This window comes from Panthera tigris, chromosome A3 (genome assembly GCF_018350195.1).
Source record: "Panthera tigris isolate Pti1 chromosome A3, P.tigris_Pti1_mat1.1, whole genome shotgun sequence".
Taxonomy (NCBI): domain Eukaryota; kingdom Metazoa; phylum Chordata; class Mammalia; order Carnivora; family Felidae; genus Panthera; species Panthera tigris.
In genome coordinates, this window is record NC_056662.1 from 120,641,625 (window position 1) to 120,663,253 (window position 21,629).

At 35.9% G+C, this 21,629-nt stretch overlaps 1 protein-coding gene across 6 annotated transcripts in view; it reads left to right on the forward strand.

Annotated features, from left to right (window-relative positions):
- The window catches only part of ATAD2B (ATPase family AAA domain containing 2B), a 165,482-nt gene that overhangs the window by 132,557 nt on the left and 11,296 nt on the right, over positions 1 to 21,629 (forward strand). For 5 of the 6 annotated variants that reach the window (XM_042982418.1, XM_042982415.1, XM_042982416.1 and 2 more), the window contains 4 exons: positions 482 to 678; positions 3,766 to 3,925; positions 16,098 to 16,220; positions 19,557 to 19,694. In XM_042982418.1, the coding sequence (XP_042838352.1) occupies positions 482 to 678; positions 3,766 to 3,925; positions 16,098 to 16,220; positions 19,557 to 19,694 (618 nt within the window). The remainder of the gene's footprint in view (positions 1 to 481; positions 679 to 3,765; positions 3,926 to 16,097; positions 16,221 to 19,556; positions 19,695 to 21,629) is intronic. The other variant, XM_042982417.1, reaches the window with a different exon arrangement.

Below are 21,629 nucleotides of genomic sequence, written 5' to 3' on the forward strand. Positions count from 1 at the left end.
CTATGTTGTATTGAGAATATCAGAGTAGAAAAGACTTGTCTAAAATCAAAGCTCTTTTGGGAGTGGGAAGGATCAAAGAATTGTTACTTGCCCATTTCACTTTCATGCATATCGGGCAACCCCATTTTGAGAAGAAGGTTTTTAAGCAACATTGATTTTAAGCAAATTGGTATACAGTTCTTCACCTGAAGATATTTTTGTTGAGTTGAAATATTTCTCATAAGTTGTATGTAAATAATATTTCAAAATCAAATTATTTAAAATCATATCATTTGCGATTTAAAGGAGTCCTACTGTGAGTTATTTTGTGAAATAATTCTCTTCTCTAATATACTGTTGGTTTCTGTTCAAATTTTTACTTGCTGGATTTGCAAGTGGTTCACACATATTTGGAGTTCTTTTTTGAGAGAATGCCAGAAAAGTAATTGAGGTCCTGGCCCTGCCATGTTGGAATCTTAACATTTTCTTTTATTTTCTTCAGGTCTTTGTGCTATGGAAGTGCTTCCTCTTGCACTACCTTCTCCACCTCGTCAGTTATCAGAATCAGAAAAAAACCGGATGGAGGACCAGGAGGAAAATACTTTAAGAGAGCTGCGGTTGTTTCTCAGGGATGTAACCAAGAGGCTGGCGACGGATAAACGTTTTAACATCTTCAGCAAACCGGTGGATATTGAAGAGGTCTTGTTTCAGTAGTGTGCAAACAGTGAAGTTGAACTGGCTAAAAGAAAAAAATATTGACATCTTTTTTTGGAAGGAAAAAAAGCAAAGGCATGGATGAATATTACCCCTAACCTGTAAAATTTTAATCCATGTGATAACCACCAATGTCATCAGCAAACATCTGGTGACTTTTGGATGAAATTAGTGACCAATTCGTATGTCCTCTTATTTACTATTGATCTTTGTGATCTCTTACTCTTCAATGTAAGAAGAGGATTAAAAGTTACTTTAGTGAAATGTCCATACTAGACTATTTTTATTCCAGGATAAATCTTGCTCTTAAAAAGTATATTGGTATTAACCAATCCATACCAATTAATTTTGGCATTTTCAAAATTATGTATACGATTGTGAAAGAGGTGGCTAAGAAACCTGAAATTTGTCTTTCATATTTTGGAAATGCCTGTAACTAAGATGCTGTTTGATGTTAAGCATATCTTATGCCAAAATTATTTTTTTCTGCAAGGATTTTCTCTGCTCCCAGTGGAAAATTTCTCACTTTCAATGTGTATTGTTTTGTGTCCTTGTGGGAGCATGGTTTGTGGTGATAAGAAATTTTCCATTTGGAATCTACTATAATACCGTAGTTAAAATTTGTTGTTTTTTTGTTTTGTTTTATCCTGGGATAATATAGCATGTGGATGAGCACGATGCAGTCTTTACTGGCCTTCTTCTTATAGTTCAGACTCCATGTTTGAACAGCTTTGGTGTTTTTAGTTTTAAGTTTTTTCTTCATCTTTTTATTAATTTGAATTTTGCAATGATTCATAGTTTAATGTGGTGTACTTCTTGTGAAATCTGTACTTTTGGACCTGAGCAGATTCCTTTGGAATCATTACCTCATCTATGACTGGGAAGAATGAACCAGTGTTGTTTTTCCCCTCTGAAAATAGCTATTTTCCTTCTTTGGGGGAGTAGAGGAACTATCTGTATTTTATTTGTATATTTATCCAAAATACATAGTTTTATCCATTTGATCCTTTTAACAACCTCACAGAATCATTATTTTTAAGTTGCAGCTGAGGAAACTGAGGCTCACAGGCAAGCGACATAGCCAAGACTCGGAGGTTTTTTTGAAATTCAAAGCCTGCATTCTTTATTTTATATCATAGCTACCTTAAATTTTCTATCGAAATGACAGGAATTGCTAATTTGCTTTTGCAATTAATACATACCATTTTACATTTGTGGAACATTTTTCTTCACCTCTTAGTGTTTTCAGATAAGTTAAAACTTTTAGCCCAACTTTAAGGATTATTTTAGATGTTTATTTTTATTTCAAATTGGGTATGGGCCTCTGACACTTATTTGATAAGGGCTTGATCCCAAGTCAACCTCCTGCACTAAACCAGTTTTGCCTTTCCTCCAGAGAACTCTCTTTCTTTCTAACCAGAAGAGATGGTCAGATTTCAAATGCCATGTGTGATAGAGTAAAAGTTTTATAAATGATGGTAAGGCAGTGGAAAGGGATAGAAAAATCTGGGTCAGATAAAACTTTTATTCAAGGGTTATGTTTCTTATTTTCTCTTTTATTCTTTGTTATGTTCATTCTGCTACTGGTTCTTTGTTCTTAAAGCTGAAAAGATAGAGAGGTCTGTGTGAAACAAGAGGGGAAAACAAGATAACATTTAAATAACCTAAAACATAAACATTTATATTCAAATAATGAATTTGAAATGTTTAAAAACTATGGAATTCCAAAGCAGACTTCAGAGAAAGAAAAGTTTAGAAAATAAATGTAGAATTTAAAATTAAATATTAGAACAAAAATTTTATAATCTTTACTAGTATAAATTTTTGTAGTGCTTTGCAGTTAATAGACATTTTCCACATGTACTCAAGGCATGCCAATGCCAGGGCCAAGAATCCAACTAATAATACCTTCTGAACTATCGCTTGTTCATTATAGCTTCATTACCTCCCCTATAAGGAGATTGACTGGCTTTTTGACTCCTAGAAGTTCAACAATAAAACATGCACACACAGTTAACCTAAATATTTTAAAACGTGTATAAAATATGTATATATGCGTGCGTATGTGTGTGTGAGAGAGTGTATGTGTGTGTTTGTGTGTGTTTTTGTGTGTTTGTGTGTGTATGTGTGTATTTGCAATGGAGAAAAAGTAGCCTTTAGTTTCAAAGAGTGGAAATTATCCTAGCTCCAGTATTTGATTCTGGAGTAAGTAGATGTTTCTAAGACTGTTTTTATATCAGACCTGATTGCTTGATTTGAGATTTGCATTGGGGGAGGCAGTAGAGATAGGTTGGTAAGAGATTTCTTAGTGGTCAAATGATATAAAACATTGGGCAAATTGTGACTTAATAGCTCCTATTTTGAGTTATCTCTTAGAAAATCAGCACAATAGAGCACATTTACTTACGAATTTATTTATGATTAGGGAAGTTCAAGTAAATCTTCTAGTCATGAAAGCAATACTTATTTTTGTTATATAATTGACTCAAAATGTTTGTAATGACTCCAAAGGAGCAGAAAACACTTTCCATGAAACAATTCACCCGGGAAAATTGAGAAAGAAAGTGTTTTGTTTTTTTTTTTTGGTGGTGGTGGTGGTGGGGGGGGGGGTTGTTTTGTTTTGTTTAAAGATTTTAAAGAGATTTACCAGAGAACTTTTCTAATAAATAATATGAAAAATCTATGTTTCTTAATTTCCTTTAAAAAAATTTCTTGAAGTAACATGCATTGATACTTATTGGGTGCTTTTACCCATACATTCTCTTCTCAGGTATGTACAAAGGCCTGGGGGCAAAAACAGCTGACACAAATTGGTTTTATATTTCAAGATGAGAAACATTTCAGAGTTGATTTAGATATGACTTGAAACTGAAGCTTTTCATGGAAAGTATGACTTCAAAGTAGTAACTTTAGTAGCGTAAATTGCTCTACAATTTTATCCTTATTTGTAATTATTTTTTAGATCTTTAGATTGAATTTTTAAATAATTTTATGGTTTTATTCTGTGTTTTTATGAGTAGATCATGTGAAATAGCAGAAGTAATTTTCATTAAAATATCCTGTTTGTTTTAGGTTTCAGATTATCTTGAAGTAATCAAGGAACCAATGGATTTATCGACAGTAATAACTAAAATTGATAAGCATAATTACCTGACTGCTAAGGATTTTCTGAAAGATATTGACCTCATCTGTAGCAATGCTTTAGAGTACAATCCAGATAAGGACCCAGGAGGTAAGCATGCAGTGGGCAAGGTTCACTTTGGTGATCAATGAGAAGATATTTGAAAGTTTAAATACTAAAGTATGCCGATGTCTCAGATAGATAAGTTGGTTTTAATGACATATTATTGTATTTAGAAACTTTTTGAAGAGGAATGCATAATATACTTAAATTTAATTATTAAATTAATTTATTAAATTAAGTAATGGATTTAAATTAGAGGATTTTATTATTTTAAGTATTCTGTTCAGGGTTTCGTTTCTTCATTTACTTTTTACCTTTTGTACTTAGGTTCTTGCTTTGTTCAGGTAGGGTGGAAAACTGGGTAATTGAGAATTTGATATAAACACTTTTTTAAGAGATCTGCTTAGATTTATAAAGATATTTATTTATTTAAATTCAAGTTAGCTAACATACAGTGTAGTATTGGTTTCAGAAGTAGAACCCAGTGATTCATCACTTATATAGAACACCCAGTGCTCATCCTAACAAGTACCTTCCTTAATGCCCATCACCCATCTAGCCCATACCCCCACTCACCTCCCTCCAGTAGCCCTCAGTTTGTTCTCTGTATTTAAGAGTCTCTTATGGTTTGCTTCCCTCTCTGTTTTAATCTTCTTTTTCCTTCCAAAGTTTGTTTATTTAGTCAACACCACCATTGCTGATAAACACTGGGAATTCTAAATTGGTGAGAACTCATTATAGGATATGTTTACATAGTAAAAGACCCCTTTAGGTAGACAGTATGTATTCTATGGATTGTGGGTATTTTTAATGTAAATTTATTGTTTTGTTCCTAATTCCACCCTGTACTGAAATCTGTAGTCCCAGCTCTTTGAGTGCCCTTCGGGGAGGACCGCCAGGAACATATCTGTAGTTAAACAAGATGAATTTACTGATTCCTTGTAACAAGGAAGAATATGTATCATGTAGAACAATATAGGATTTGAGCTTGTGTTAAGAATTTTGGAGAGGATTTAAGTATGACTTTACAGTAGATTGGATGCTATTGGGAAGTGGGGGTAATTTTGTGATTAGGTATTTTAAGAACCTGGAAGACAAGAAGAATGGAGGAAGGCCATGGGGCGCCTGGGTGGCGCAGTCGGTTAAGCGTCCGACTTCAGCCAGGTCACGATCTCGCGGTCCGTGAGTTCGAGCCCCGCGTCAGGCTCTGGGCTGTCGGCTCGGAGCCTGGAGCCTGTTTCCGATTCTGTGTCTCCCTCTCTCTCTGCCCCTCCCCCGTTCATGCTTTGTCTCTCTCTGTCCCAAAAATAAATAAAAAACATTGAAAAAAAAAATTTAAAAAAAAAAAAAAAAAAAGAATGGAGGAAGGCCAAAACTGTGATGGGTAAAGAAGCAGTGGTCACTCATAATCTCCAAGATAGGATTATACTAAGTTATTTTTGTGGCTGGGACAATGTTCATGCTTTTGTCTATGTTTACATATGATTTTGGGGTGCTCTTGCTTTATCTTGATTCATCATGGTCACAGAGTGGCCTTTTCTGAGGTTGTGTTCTATAAAATTGTTTATATTTGATATGAGTACACCAAGGCCTAGCTGATAGCGCCAGTCCAATTTCCAGCTGGCAGGGGCTGTTATTCTCTTTCTCAACCTATTGAGAATTCTGTTCTTCAACAGGTGATACACATCAAAGATGTTTTTTTATTTCTTACGAATGTATGTAAGTTTCAGTCATCTAAAGTATTTAGTATACAGTTTCTGCTTTGTTTCTGTATTTATGGGCAGTAGTTCTTAGGCTACATGTTAGAACCTGTATTTGTCGTTTTCAAATGAAATTAAGTATTTCTTATCTAAATTTAGAGCACAGTAAATCACACATCCTAATACCAAGTTAAGAGGCAGAATGAAATTTTACATAGCTGCACCTGGTATCAGTTCTTAAGCTTTGTATTAGGACATTTGCCTCATTAGTTTTTGTTTCTTTTGCTTCATTTTGACTTTTTTTAATATATGTTGTATAGAAAAATTTCTAAAGATTAAAAACAGATTATTAAAGTAACCTTTAATTCCATTATTTTGTGTTCTTTCTTTCTCTTACACAGATGTATTGTATATGGAATACTTACATGCATATCTTTATTAAAATAAGAACATAATTTTTATAAACTTTGTCATTCATGCAGTATTTTGTGAAAAGCTTATGAGCTAATATATTTCTAAGACATTATTTTAATCACATAGATGTACTGTAATAGCCAATACCCTATTGATGGACATATTAGATTTTTTAGTTTTTTCCTCTATTATAACACTGATGACTGTCTTTGTAGCATAAATTTTATGTACATCCTTAGCTATTTCCTTAGAATGAATTTCTTAAAGTGAAATTTCTGAATCAAGGGATGTATATATCTCTTTTAAGCCTATTAATCTGTATTGTTAAATTCTTCTCACAATTTTTTTTTCTTTTACCAGCAGCATCAGGGTCACTGTTAGCCAGTATAACAATTTTATGTGAACGAGAGAATCTCATTCTTCTGTGTAGATGGCATCCTGCAACAGGATCACAGTTTGGGTGGTGAGAGGAATGGGCTGGATGTCAGCTTCATTTGATTTCCTTGCTGGAGCCCTTGGTGAGGGTCCAGTCTGCACAAGTGTCTGTAGTGGCATTGAGCAAAGTATGAGAGTACTGAGTGCCTACACTGTGTTTTAGTTTTCAAGACACAGAGGTTGCTGAAACTGTAGTAAATAAGAGCTTAGACTTTGGATTTATACTTAAGTGTTGGTCCCCATTCTGCAGTTTCCTAGTTCATTAACACAATCGAGTTTAGTTCTCTAAATTTAGTATCCTTATCTGCAGAATAGGGATAATTATGGTATTCTTCTCATGGGGGTCATTGTAAGGGTTAAATGAGAAAATGTATTAGGTTAAACCTTAAAAACCATGATTTTCATATGGTTCAACCTAAATACCTTAAGCCCTTAGCATAGTGCCAGAGACATGGTAAGTGTTCCATAGAAGTTAGTAGTCGTATTTTTATTATTATCATTATTATTATTGAAATTGTGCTTTAATTTTTTATGATTAGGTGCTTAGTGGGTACCAATTGCTGCATATTATATTCCCTGAACCACATTGAAAATTTAATCTATTTTAGAAAAAAATTTAGGGACTGATTGTAAAAAATAAATATTTGAATGGTTAGAAAAGCCAGTTTAGAAGTTTAATCCAGATTTTTCCCCACATGTTACTTAATTATAAGCACATTGAAATAGCACTACTTTTAAGAAAGAAGCAATGGTTTCTGGTGCATAATAACCTTTTCCTATCCAATGCAGTTGTATAATCAAAGAACATGGCTGTATCTCAGAGTTGACATGGTACACTTGTAACTTTGTTTCTTCACTGTTTTAGATGCAAAAAAGTCTGATATAATTCAAAAACATCATTTTGGCTCTGTTCAAGTTATTTCATATCTTTACGTTAAGAGGCCTGGTTTTTTTCTTAGCAGCAGAACCACTTGTTATGTATTAGGAAAACAACCTCAGGGTCTGTTGTGTAGCAAGTGGAAATTACATGAATGTTGTATTACTTTTACAAGCTCCCATGAGTATTTGAAAGCTTACAGTGTTCTGTTTTGTAGAACCCTTGGCCATTTGGGAAAACAAAAAACTAGCATATACATAGAAGACAAAAGCCAGTATTCTGAAGGCTATACATGTTGCCTAAGTGTTTACCCAGATTCTCTCCCTTGAGGATGATGTGGACAGAAATTAAATATGTTAGCCAAAAGAATTTCAACTTGTGCTAAATGTAACTAGTATCAGATATTTGACCCTAATTATTTTCTTACAGATATGTGATACATATGTTTAACTCTTCCCCATTCTGTGTCTTGTGTCTCTTTTCTAGCCCTCAGTTGCATTCACATACATTCTGTCATTTAGCTAATTTTGCTGAAATTTCAGCCCTAGTCTTGAGTCTTCTCAAAATCTTCCATTTTGTACTAGTTGCTTAAGAATAAAAGCTCACAGCTTCACTCCAGCTTTTGGATCCCTCTGTGGGCTCTGGTTTAGCCATACTCATTCGTATTCTTTATTAGTATTTATGAGTACCATGTACTAGTTACTGAGCTGCGTGCATAGAATACAAAGACGACTGTGACAATCCTTGCCTCTTGCGGTAGAGATACTCAGACATAATAAATGTTGAATAATTACTGTGTGGCAGATACATTATGCTCTGTGTTATGGTTTTAGTTTGCTAGAGCTTCCATAACAAAATGCTACAGACTAAAAGTGGCTTAAAAAACAGAGATTAATTTTCTTACAGTTCTGGAAGCTAGAAGTCCAAAATGAAAGTGTTAGCAGGTTTGGTTTCTCTTGACGCTTTTCTCTTTGGCTTGCAGATGGCTACCTTCTTTCTGCGTCCTCATGTGGTCTTTTCTCTGTGTGCGTGCACCCCTGGTATCTCTTTGTCCAAATTTCCCCTTCTTGTAAGGACACAGATAGATTAGAACGTATCCCTACAACCTTATTTTATCTTAATTACCTCTTTAAAGGTTCTACTTCATTTTATTTTTTAAGTTTTTTTTACTTATTTTGAGAAAGAGAGAGAGGGCGAGAGAGAGAGTGAGCGAGTGAGCACAGGTGGGACAGGGCCTGTCAGTGCAGAGCCTGAAGTGGGGTTCAATCTCACAAACAGTGAGATCATGACCTGAGCAGAAATCAGCACACTTAACCGACTGAGCCACCCAGATGCCCCTAAAGGGTCTGCTTTAAATACAGCCACATTCTAAGGTACTAGGGATTAGAGCTTTGACATACGAACTTTGAGTGGTGGAGGGGAACCCAGGTCAGCCCCTAAAAGTTATATATATAGAGATAAATAAGCCACAGTCCTTACTATCTAGAAACTTACTCTATTATAGGAATGACAAATACAAATGACAATTATAATAGATTTTTAAGGTATAGAGATAGTATAGAGGTGGTGATTATGATTTTATGATTTTTATGATCTTGTCTTCAAGTGACCACAGATGATTATAATGCAGTTTTATAAGGTTTGTATTAGAACTATGTGCACAGTGTGAGTGGAGCACAGAGGAGAAGACCCTACATGGAGTTGAGTAAGATTGGGTAGGGCATTCATTCCAGCCTGAGAGAAGTAGTGTACAAAGTTAGAAAAAGAAAGCGAAGGTGGCTGGAGAATAGAGTCCCTAGAGTGGAGGAGTGTTGGGAAGTCTACTCTCCTCCTCGCCGAGTCTCCATTCATGAAGTATTCTCTTATGGATAAACTGTGGTCAGTACTGAGAATATACAGCTCTGGCCTCTAAGATGCCTAAATTCTACTGAGTAGAGAGTGTCCTGCAGATAACTAAATGTCATAGGAAGTTCCCCGTCTTCTTTTGATCATGTGTAAGGACTTCACAGTTTCTTTTCTAAATGATAAGGAGCCATTGGGTGGTTTTGAGACAGAAGGTGATACAATTCGATTTGCATTTAAGAGTATAGTATTAAAGGCAGTATCAGTTTTGGGGTAAGGTCAAGGGAGTGCAGAGATGATGGTTAGAAGATCAATTACAATTCAGTTGCAGTGGCAGCAGAGATTGAACATAGAGGGCTTAGTGATTGATAAATTAGATATGACTGACAGAAATCAAAATGACTCCTGAGTTTTTGATCTGAGTATTTAAGGAATATGAGAAGTAAACCAATGGAGGAACAGGTTTATGGGCAGTATGCTAACTTTAATTTTGGATGTGTTAGTATGAGTTAATCTTTGGTGCACCCAGGTAAAATGCAGACATTATAGAATAGTAGTTGTATATATGGTTCTAGAGGTTGGGAGACATTTGGGCAAGAAACATGGTTGGAATCATCAGTGTGTAGGAGTGAATGAGATCATGTAGTTAGTATATAGAACGAGAAGAGAGAGAAGCCTAGGAGATCCTCCTGTAGGAAATACAGATCCCAATCTCAATGTAGGTTCTTGTCTTACTGTTGGAACCTAGGGTACCTTTGTTAAATGTATTGCCCCTGCTGGGAGTGTGAACATATTTTTTTTTTTAATGTTTATTTATTTTTGAGACAGAGACAGAGCATGAGTGGGGGAGGGGCAGAGAGCGAGGGAGACACAATCTGAAGCAGGCTCCAGGCTCTGAGCTGTCAGCACAGAGCCCGACGCGGGGCTCAAACTCATCAACTGAGAGATCATGACCTGAGCCAAAGTCAGACTCTCAACCGACTGAGCCACCCAGGAGCCCCGACACTTTTTTATTCTTCAACCAGTTTCATTGAGGTGTCAGTTATATAGAGTACATTGTTTTTAAAACTACATATATCTTTTAAAATCCTACTTAGCCTTCAAGGAATATTAAATGCTACATTCGTGGAAGATTTTGTTTTTGGTCCTTCCCATTATTAAGTAATCCTTTCATCTTGGAATCATAGCACTGTATAACTTTTCTGAGACATTTAATACCCATTCCTTTACCCCACTCCCATGACCTGAAGTAGTTACTTGTTTACATATCCCTATCCCTTGTTTTAGACTCTAAGCTGATAGGGAACAGGATCTGTGTAGGCACCTATATGGAGCATATTCTTAGCAAATGTGGCCAGTCAGTAAATTTCACTAATTGTTCTCCAATTGAAGGAGTTTCAGATTAGATAGAAATTATAAAATGGAGACATGATAACATAATACAGATATAAGCCAATAAATACATAAAATTTCTTAATTATGAAGTAATTTGGGATGAAAAAAATCATCTCATAAAAATTAATTTTTCTTGGGGCGCCTGGGTGGCTCAGTCAGTTAAGTGTCCGACTTCAGCTCAGGTCGTGATCTCACGGTTTGTGAGTTTGAGCCCCGTGTCGGGCTCTGTGCTGACAGCTTGGAGCCTGGAGCCTGCTTCGGATTCTGTGTCTCCCTCTCTCTCTGTTCCCCCTCTGCTCTCACTCTGTCTCTCACTGTCTCAAAAATAATAAAGATTAAAAAAAGTTAATTTTTCTTAAAAACCTTACTAACCTTTCATAATAATTTTATTGAAAAAATAAAACCTAGCTAATATACTTCTGTTTGCCAAAATACAAAAGAAACATTAACACATTGATAATAGTTATCATTTTCTTAAAATTAGTGATTTTGTTAATTTTATAGATACTCATCAATTTGTCCTTATAGCCATTACTTTTTATTGAAAGCAAATGTACATGGTGATATCTTTATAGATATAAGGGGTTTGGGGCTTAGAGATTACGTAATTTGTATGCAAACTCACAAATGTTATATGGCATAACTGAGTGGATTGAGTTCTGTCTTTAAAGCGAATGTGTGTAGTTTTATTACCTGGATTTTGAGAATCTTAAGATCATAAAGTACAAGACAAAAGAATTGGTAAATATGTAGCTTATATTCATGCACAGTTGTAAAGCAAGGATTTTAGGTATGATGTCCATGAGAGAGTCTCTGAACAACTACATCCAAAATTATATACCTGTATAATTTTTCGTTTTCATCACATGCTTATAAGGATCTCAGATGACCCCCCTACATCTCCAAAAAAGATGAAGATCTAAGGCATGACATCTCTTCTAGTTTTAATATTTTGTAAGCTTATGATTCTTTGCTGTGTATAAACAAAAACACAGCTCTAAGACAAGAATGATTAAAAATAATTATGATAGAAAATAATTATGATAGGCACATGAAAAATATTGTTTCCTCATCAAATGCAGATCTCTTTAGAATAAATTCCTTGTCCTTCAGACCAGTGGGAAATTTTTATGGAATTTTTTTTTCATTCATTCATTTCCCATTTAATTGGGAATGGAATATGGGTGGGAGGCATATATTTAAAAAGGCAAAAAGAAAGTTACTGAGTTAATTTTAGAGTGATAATATGCTAGGTAGATCATGGCTTTATATTTAATCTTACCTCTTTCTTAGCTGTTTTCAAGCTGAGGTAGAAAGTCAGTGGCAGAAAATTGTGGTATCCCCTGCACCACAAACATTGTGTTATCGGCTTGAAGGTATAGCTACTTCTAAGGGTATTTATTGTAGGTTTTTATGTGTAGTAGCTAAAATTTGAAGCAGCTTAAAACTTCCTTTTTAAAAAAAATGTTTATTCATTTTGAGAGGGAGTGAGCTAGTGAGAGAGTGTGCGCTGAGGAGGGTGGGGGGAAGCAGGAGAGGAAGGGTCCCAAACAGGCTCTGCGCTTGAACGCAGGGCTTGAACTCACGAACTGTGAGAACACGACCTGAGAAGAATTCACGAGTAGGAATCTTAACTGACTGAGCTACCCAGGCACCCCGCAACTTAAAACTTATAACAGTAGAACAATAATTTTGAAAAATTAAAACACATGCTACTTTGGATTTTTACACAGCTTTTATAGTTTGGTTCTCAAAGAATATTTGACAGTTATCAGGAGACTTCTGATTTTGGCTGTGGTGGAGTAAAAGGGATTGAATTACTCTCCTACCTGAAACAATGAAAAAACTGAACAAAGTGTATGAAAAAACAAGTTTGAAGCCATTGGATAGCAAGAAATGAAGGGCAGTGATCTCCGAAAGATGAGAAACCAGAAGTTGAGCACTGTAGTTGCCTGGAGAGTTTCCAGACCGTAGTCCAGGAAGGAAGGGCCCAGGCAGAGTCTGGAAGTGGACCTGACAGAGACAGAGCTGGGAATATAAGGAGGTCATAGTAGGTAGAGTTCTCAGAGTATAAAGAAAGAAATCTGCCCAGAGAGAGCACTCTGGAGATCAGAAGAGCCTCCTCCAGTCGGCAGCTGAATACTGATTGGTGTATACATCTGAGGAAACGACCTGAGACCAGAGAAAGGGAATATTCCTTCAAGCTCACACAGTAGTGCAGCAAATAATTAGAGCTAATAAACCAACAAGGAGATAACATGGGATCGTAAATGAGTACACATCCAAATGAAGTGAGAGAAAGAGGGAGAAGGGAACAAAGAGCATATGGGACAAGTAGAAAATAAACAGCAACTTTACTAACAGTCACATAAATCACATTAAGAATAAACTGTCAAAAATAAACCATCTATTTTGGTGTAGTCTCAATAGCTTAAATCTGTTTTTGTTACCCTTGCCTGAGGAGACATATCTAGAAAAATGTTGCTGTGGGTGATGTCAGGGAACTTCTCTGTGTTCTCTTCTAGGAATTTTATGGTTTCAGGTCTCACATTTAAGTCTTTGATCCATTTTGAGTTTATCTTTGTGTATGATGTAAGAAAGTGGACCAGTTTCATTCTTGTGCACATAACTGTCCAGTTTTCCCAGCACCATTTGTTGAAGAGACTGTCTTTTCCTCACGTATATTCTTGCCTCTTTTGTCATAGGTTAATTTACCATATAAGTTTGTATTTACTTCTGGGCTTTTTATTCTGTTGTATTGTCTGTTTTTGTGCTAGTACCAAACTGTTCTGATTCTTACAGCTTTGTAGTATATCTTAAAATCTGTAATTGTGATACCTCCAGCTTTGTTTTCCTTTTTCAGAGATTGCTTTGGCTCTTTAGGGTCTTTTGTGGTTGCATACACATTTTAGTATTATTTGTTCTAGTTTTGTGAAAAATGGTATTTTGATAGGGATAGGTTTTTTGTGTTGAATCTGTAGATCGCTTTGGGTAGTATAGACATTTTAACAATACTAATTATTTCGATTTATGAGCTTGGATATCTTTCCATTTGTTTGTATTACCTTCAGTTTGTTTTCTGACTGTTTTATAGTTTTCAGAGTATAGGTCTTTCATTTCTTTGTTAAAGTTTATTTCTAGGTATTTTTTTGGTGTGATCAAAATGTATACTTTAAATATGTGTACTTTAATATATCTTTTCTATACCATAATAGATCTAGTTTTTTAAAAAAAGATTTAGGGAAGCACAATATGTGAAATAATAAATTCAGATTACACAGTTGTTGTGGTTTTTGGGTCATAAGTTTGTGAGACCTATATTCATTTATCTCCATATATTCATGATACCTCCTTTGGATATTTTTTACGTGTATCCAGACTAAACCTCTTTAAACTTAACTCTAATTTCTAACTTCTTTTCCTCCTTCTGTCTTTATTTATTCTCTAGTTTTTGCATCTTTGTGTTACTTTTCATTTTCCCATTTTTCATGCAAGAAACTAGAGAATTATCTTTGATACTTATCCCATACTTCATCATCAAGTTGTGTCATTGAGAACATATCTCAAATCTGTAATCTCCTCTTTACCACCACCACCACCACCATCCTGGTTCAATTTGCTGTCCTCTCTCACTAAAAAAAAAAAAAAAGGAGTCTTCTTGATTATGTTCCCTGATTTTATTCTTGACCCCTTCAATCTAATTTCCAGGTAATAGCTAGAGATGATCTTAAGAAGATGTTCACTTAAGTCATGTTACTTCCCTGCTCTGATCTTTTTGACGTTTTTTCGTTGCTCTTAGGATAAAGTCTGAATCCTTTAAATATAATCAGGTTCCCATTTGTCTCTTGTTTATTGTATTCTTACCACAGAGGCTAGTTTTTAGTTTTTTGAAATCTCCAAGATCTTTTTACTCCAGAACTTTCTCCCGTGGTATTTTCTGAGCCTGCACTGGTTTTCCCACTACTCTTTCAGTGGCTTGCAGTGCAGGCTTTTTAGTCTTCGCTTAAATGCTGCTTCTTCAGAGAGGCCTTTTCTGACTTGTCCAATCCGAATTGGCATCCACACCAAATGCCATGTGGGTTTTCATTGTAGCTATGATTCAGGGTTTTGGGGTGTGAGGAAAGGGGTGAGGGAAGTATTTATTAATATGTGTGTATGAGAGATTATTTGATTAATACCTCTTTCCTATACTCATCCAAAAAGTTCCTTGACAGTGGAGACCTCTCTTGTTCACTACCATCTAGCCATCACCTGGTCAGTTCCTGGTACAATTGACAACACTTATTAAATGAATGTTTAGAGAAAATGTGTTGGAAAGAAATATACCAGTGTTGCCTTTTAGTGTTGCACATTGTAAGATTTCCACAATGAACTATTAGGAGTTTCTAACAAGAAAAATTATACATAAAATGTCTATACTTTTTGCCATTACTAGGGATGAAAAAGCAGATGTTATTATGAGACTTAGGGGTTTTAGTTTTTGATACTTTGTAAAATAAGTGGCCTCGATAATGCTTACTTGACTTTTAATACCTTGGAGCTGCATAGCTCTACACCGTACTTTTTAGGTTGTATTGTTGATGAATACTGGCTTCTGGGTTAGGGTAAAGCAGAGACTTAGTACAAATGTTAGGTATAATTCACCTAAAAGGATGTATGTATTTCTTGCCCGGATCTACCTACAATTTATTTACCATTTTGCATTCTTTAGCTTAGTGTGTCTTGCTGTATTTTTCTAGTTCTGTTAGTTTTTTGATAGGTCATCTTTACTTAGGATATATTATATTCTTCACAGTTTTTACCAGTTTTCACTAAATGGAGAAAATTAAGATTTTCTGAATTCTCAGTATCCACCTATGGCAACTTTGGTGCTGGACATAATGGTGAATATCCTCCAAATCTCTTAAAGTTTTTATTGAAAATCATACATGTTTTTTAAAATATAAAGTAAAGCTTCGTATCTTTGAGATAATGATTTGTTAAATAGGCTTATTAGTTCAGTTGACCCTGAACAACATAGGTTTGAACTGCCTGGGTCCACTTACCATGGATGTTTTTTAGTAAGTGCAGGATAGTACTATAAGTGTGCTTTCTCTTACGATTTTCTTCACATTTCCTTTTCTCTAGCTTACTTTATTGTAAGACTACAGTGTATGATATATACAACGTACAAAGTATGTGTTAATGGACTTTTATGTTACATGTAGGACTTCTGGTCAGCATTAGGCTATCACTAGCAAGTTTTTTGGGGAATCCAAAGTTACACATGGATTTTCGACTGTGTGGGGAGTTGGCACCCTAACCCCCTGTGTTGTACAAGGGTTACCTGTACTTTGAAGTTCTGAAAATGCAGTTCTCAGAAAATTATGAATGTGACTCAGTGGCTTATTATATTTATTTTTTACTCATCATTTAAATGAACTTGTTTCTCACCCAGAAATGCTTTTTACAATTTTATTTAAATGTTTGTATTCTTTTGTTTCTCTTTTTTAAATGGCCTTTGTTAATGTTATTTTATTTATATGTATAATAAATGTATACCAACTTTTTTTAACAGATAAAATAATTAGACACAGGGCTTGTACCCTGAAGGACACTGCACATGCCATCATTGCAGCTGAATTGGATCCAGAATTTAATAAACTCTGTGAAGAAATAAAAGAAGCAAGAATAAAAAGAGGTAAGTTCTAGAAATGACCTTGGCTACTGAAGACCAAGAGTCATTGAATGTTACTGGGTGGTGTCTCTTTAGGGTTGCTGGCAGAATGAAAATAATGCATCCTGAGGCACAGACTGTATATAATTTCTGATATTAATATGTGTCATTTAAATTCTCAAAGATACATATATTTTTAAGTTTATTTATTTTGGGAGAGAGAAAGTGCATGTGGGGGGAAGGGCAGGGAGAGAGGAGAGAGTGAGAATCCCAAACAGACTTGGCACCTGCAGCATGGAGCTCGATGGGGGGCTTGAACTCTTGAACTGTGAGATCATGACCTGAGCTGAAATCAGACACTTAACCGACTGAGCCACACAGGTGCCCCTTAAAGATATTTTACTTTTACTTTTTGTGAAAGTTTTAGTGCAGCAATGCAAATTACAGAAATAGAGTTCTGTTCAGTGAAATTTTTTTTGCAGGAGTATCTCTTTGTTAATTATTGTTTTTTTTTTCTTTTTTAAACTAAAAATTTTTAAATTGTTTTTAATCTTTTTCTTTTTTTAGAGAGAGAGAGAGAGAGAGAGGATGCAAGTGAGCGAGTAGCAGAGAGAGAGAGGGAGAGAGAATGCCACAAGGGGCAGAGAGAGAGACGGAGAGAGAGAGAGAAGCAGGGTCACCTGAAGTGGGGCTCGTGTTTTTACCCAAAGTGGGGCTCATGTTCACCTGAAATGGGGCTCGAGCTCACCCAGAGCTGGGTTCGTGCTCACCTGATACGGGACTTGAACTCACGGAACTGTGAGATCGTGGCCTGAGCTGAAGTCAGATGCTTAACTGACCGGGCCATCCAGGCACCCTATTGATTTTTATTCTTAAAGGATTTAGATAGACCTTCATATCTGTAGAGGGCTTACTTTTTAAAAGCTTTTAGAAATACTGTTTTTGTTTTCCCTGTTGATAGTTATGTGCAGTTTTGTTAATATAAAAATAAAGAATTAGCAAATGTGGTTTGTTCATTCAATGTATAATCCTGTCCTTGAGGAACTCACACTTTAGTAGGAGACAGAGAAAAATGTAAAACGAATCAAGTACAGTTGAGGTATATGAATCGATTGGAACATGTTTATAGCACAGAGGAGAGACCTCCTGTTAAGGATCCCAGCATTTTGTCCAGAGTTTGGGGAATGAATATAGGGGTGTTGTCTCTAGTGGAGCAGAAAAAGGGAGGCAGTGACAGAGGAGGAGGCGGTATTTGTAAGCACAGCAGATAATAGCATGTGTAAAGGCACAGAGATGTGAAATAACATGGTGTACTTGAAGAACTGAAAACGGTTTGGTATTGCTGAAGCTGTACAGAATGGTGGGAAATAGAGCTCAAGAGATGAGCGGAGTCCAGGACATTGAAATTAAGAAGCTTTTTTTCTACTTCCTTAGGCCCTCCCAGGTCACCGAATCTTATAATATAGGGTCTGGACATCATAGCATGTGGCATTTTGTCTTTTTTTTTTTGGGGGGGTGGGGGGGTCTTTCTTCCTTATTTGGAATGTAAGTGTTGTGAATGGTTTGTTCACAGCCCTGCTGAAGTCCCTGGAACTCTGTCCTATAAATATTTGAATGAATCAATGCCAATGCTAAGGAGCTTAGACTTTATCCTGTAGGTCAGTGTCTTTCAAAATGTATGTGCCTAATACCCACATCAGCTTATTAGACTTAGTGAGTTAGATTCTCCGAGAGGAGTGAGGCTGAGAAATCTGCACTTTAACAAACTACTCAAGTGGTTTTTTTGTACGCTAAAGTTTGAGAATCATCGCCATAATGTGTGTCATTGAAGTATTTTAAGCTGTGGAGTGAATTGGTACATTGCTATGGCAGCAGGAAAATAGCAAGGTCTCAATGTGGCAGGATAGGAAGATGAGAGACAATTTAAAAAACTGTTGGAGCCAGTTTGGAAAACAGTTGGGCAGTTTCTAAAAAATTAAGCATAACATTTACCATACGACTCAGTGATTCTACTCCTAGGAAACACCCCAGAGAAATGAAAACACATGCCCATATAAAGACTATTCATAACAGCTAAAAACTGGAAAGAACGCAAATGTCCCATCAGCTGGTGAATGGGTAAGCAAATGGTATACGGATACTGCTCAGCCACAGAAAAGAACCAAGTACTGATACATGGTACAACATAGATGAACTTCAGAAACATTATCCTAAGGGAAAGAATCTAGTCACAAAAGACCACCTGTGTGTGATTCCATTTATGTGAAACATTCACAAAAGACAAGTCTGTGGAGACAAAGGGTAGATTAGTGGTGGCATGGGATAGTTATGGTGATTGCATAGCTCTGTAAGTTTACTAAAATCATTTAATTTCATGCTTAAAATGAGTGATTTTTATGTTATGTAAATTGTACCTCAGTAAAGCATTTGGAGGAAAAAAACTGTTAGAGCTGTCCAGAGTTTTAATTATCGAAGAGGGCATTGTTAGGGAAGGAAAAGTCAAAATTGGCTGCCATATTACAGGTTTAATGACTTAGTAGATGCTAATACTACCAATAGAGATAGGGAATAACTCCATAGAGATAGGGATGAACAGGTTTTTTTGTGGAGAAAGATAAACTAGTTATCTTTAATTCGACCTATCTTTAGGATATCTAGTTGGAGATATCAAAGAGGCAGTTGGATATATGGGTCAGAAACTCAAGACATGCTTGGGGTAAACATGGATTTGGGAATTATTATGTAGTGGTAGTAGAAGCTGAAGGCATGAATGATACTTTATGGTCGAAGGTATAGATCAGAGTGAGAAGAAAAGGGATTCCAGAGACAACCCTAGGAAACATCAACATTTAAGGACCACCTAGAAGAAACAAGTCTAGTGAAGGAAATTGAGATGGAGTGGTTACTCTTAGGAAGATAATATCGGAAAACCAAACTTACTGCAGTGTGGTGTGACAGGCAGCTAACACCAGCTAACCCATTCATGTGAGTGGGGTTTAATGGACCAACAGACACTTACTACATTCTAAGATGGCAGAAATAATGACTTTTAGACCATACATTATCGTTGTCCTACAGTCATAAGAATGTGTGCCTTTGCAAATTAAACCGAGTAAACATAGGGTTCCTTTAAGGATTATGTGTTAAGCATGGCCTGCTAGGTTATTTTGTTGTGATTTTATATCTAATTTCTTTTCCATCTTAAAACAAACGATGCTTTTTTCATCCAAATTACAAACTGTCCAGGTATAATTAATGACTAAAACTTAGTTCTATATTTCAAACTTTTTTTTTTTTTTAACTTGTTGGTTTATGTAGCTAGGAATATTTAAATGGGTGTTGCTTATCTTCTGCCTGCAGGCTTATCGGTAACAGCAGAACAAATAAATCCTCATGGCACTGGAGCTCGGAAGACAGAAACTAGAGTTGAAGAGGCATTTCGGCACAAACAAAGAAATCCATTGGATGTCTGGCACAACTCTGCAAATAAATGTGCATGTGAGTGTTTGAGGAGACCCTGTTATCCAGTAGTGGGGACACCTGAGAAGGATGCAGATTTGTTAGGAACTGGGGACACAAACCAGGTGCTGTTGTTTCCCCACACATCTCAGCTCTTCTCTGTTCAGAGGGGAAGAGCTTGTGGGGTCGGATGCTGAATGAGGAACATGCTTCTCTAACCGTATTTGCTCTTTTCTGTTTATATTCAGTACTTGCGGGTGTTGAACTAGGTTTGAATATTTTCAGTTTTAAACTTTGGATTTGGGGTAGAGATGTGGAGCCAACAGACTTTTCATCCACCCCTGCCTCCAGTCCTAACCCTTGCTCTATAATGTACCAGATATTCTCTTTATGGTGGAGAGTAGAAACTTTGACTTAAGGGAGTGGCTAACAGTAGGAGGTTCATTTTTCTGAGAGAGTATCTTGCCCTCACTTTGAAAAATGTGTACAGCCCTTTTAATCTATTTTTGTTTAAGTGAGATACACTTAGGGAAAATTTAGTACTAGTTCTAAGTTTTCTTCACTTTTCCTCATTCATGGTGATATATAAGATTTCCAGAAGACAGATGTTAACGAACACAGCATCTTCCTAATACAGTCCATATGTTTCACTGAGGTTGGCCATACTGTTCTGGTATAAAAGTGGCAATACTGTTGAAACTGTCAGTAAAGCTGGCCATAATATGTTCGTTCACCAGTGGCATTGACTTCGAATGGATGAAACATACTCATTGTTTTAGCTTTTGTCTTTGTGATAAGTGGCATTCATATGTGAGAAATTTTGAAGGATTTAGTAGTATATTTGGTTCCATGAAACTGATTAAAGCTATTTGGTGTAGTTGTATCTTGGATCATCATCTGGATTATAGAACATAGCACTCTAAGTTAAACTTTGAAGTCCTGTACATTCTCTATATCTGATGCAAATATTTACTAACTAAAACCCATTGAAAATTGGCTTTAAGCAGTTTAAGTTCCTTTAAACATTAAAATGTTATTTTAATCTACAAATGTGAGTTTTGTTTTCTCTTACCAGTAGATGGCATATGTGACTCATCATTTGTCTGTTTTTACATTAAGTTACTTGAATTATAGATCTAAATATCCCTAAGGGAGAGTTGCTTTCCTGAGGTCTTAGTTTTGGAAACAAGCTCAGAGAGGCTATAAAAATTGACTGTAAAGATTGTGCCCCTGTGTTGGTTTTTTCACACAAAGTGTCCCGTGAAAGGAAGTGGTATGTTAAAGATTAGTTCCATAAGTGTATATACTACCATATGCCAGGTGCTGTGGAGCTACAGCAGCGCCTAACACAAAATTCCCTATTGCTGTGGAGCTTATATGATCAAGTTCTCTTATTTCACCAAAATCATACTAACCACTAGAAATAATTCTATAAGGAGGGGAAAAATATTTCTAGTTTGACATCCTCCCAAGTGAGAACATTTTTTTGTTGTTGTTAGCTGGGATGAAAGTGTTAGAAATAAACTTGCTTCAGTAGGCCTTCTACAGCCTTTGCTTAGTGTACTACAGATCAGACAATTGAGCTGGCTCTTGATTGAGCAGAGCTGAGCTGCTACTTGTTCTAGAGTTCTGTAGCTTAGTGAGGAAGGGAAAGGGGAACCTCTTGTACTTTTGGTTGCACAGTTGGAGAATAAGTGAGGTCACACTGTCAGGAGTGACTTGTCAGGTAGTAAAAACCTAACAGCTCCACCTTTTAGAGAAAGAACAAGGTGAATTTTTTTCCCCATTTTTGACGTGTACTGGATTAGTTTTTCATATAGTTAATGGAATGCTTACAAATGCCCATCACTTTAGCTTATGTACAGCTTTTAACAGTAAACTAATAAATTTCTTCTCCAATTACCCTGTAACTGTAAATTATAAAAATAGAAATTAGTAGGGGGAAAAGAAATGGTGAGATGATTCAAATGATAT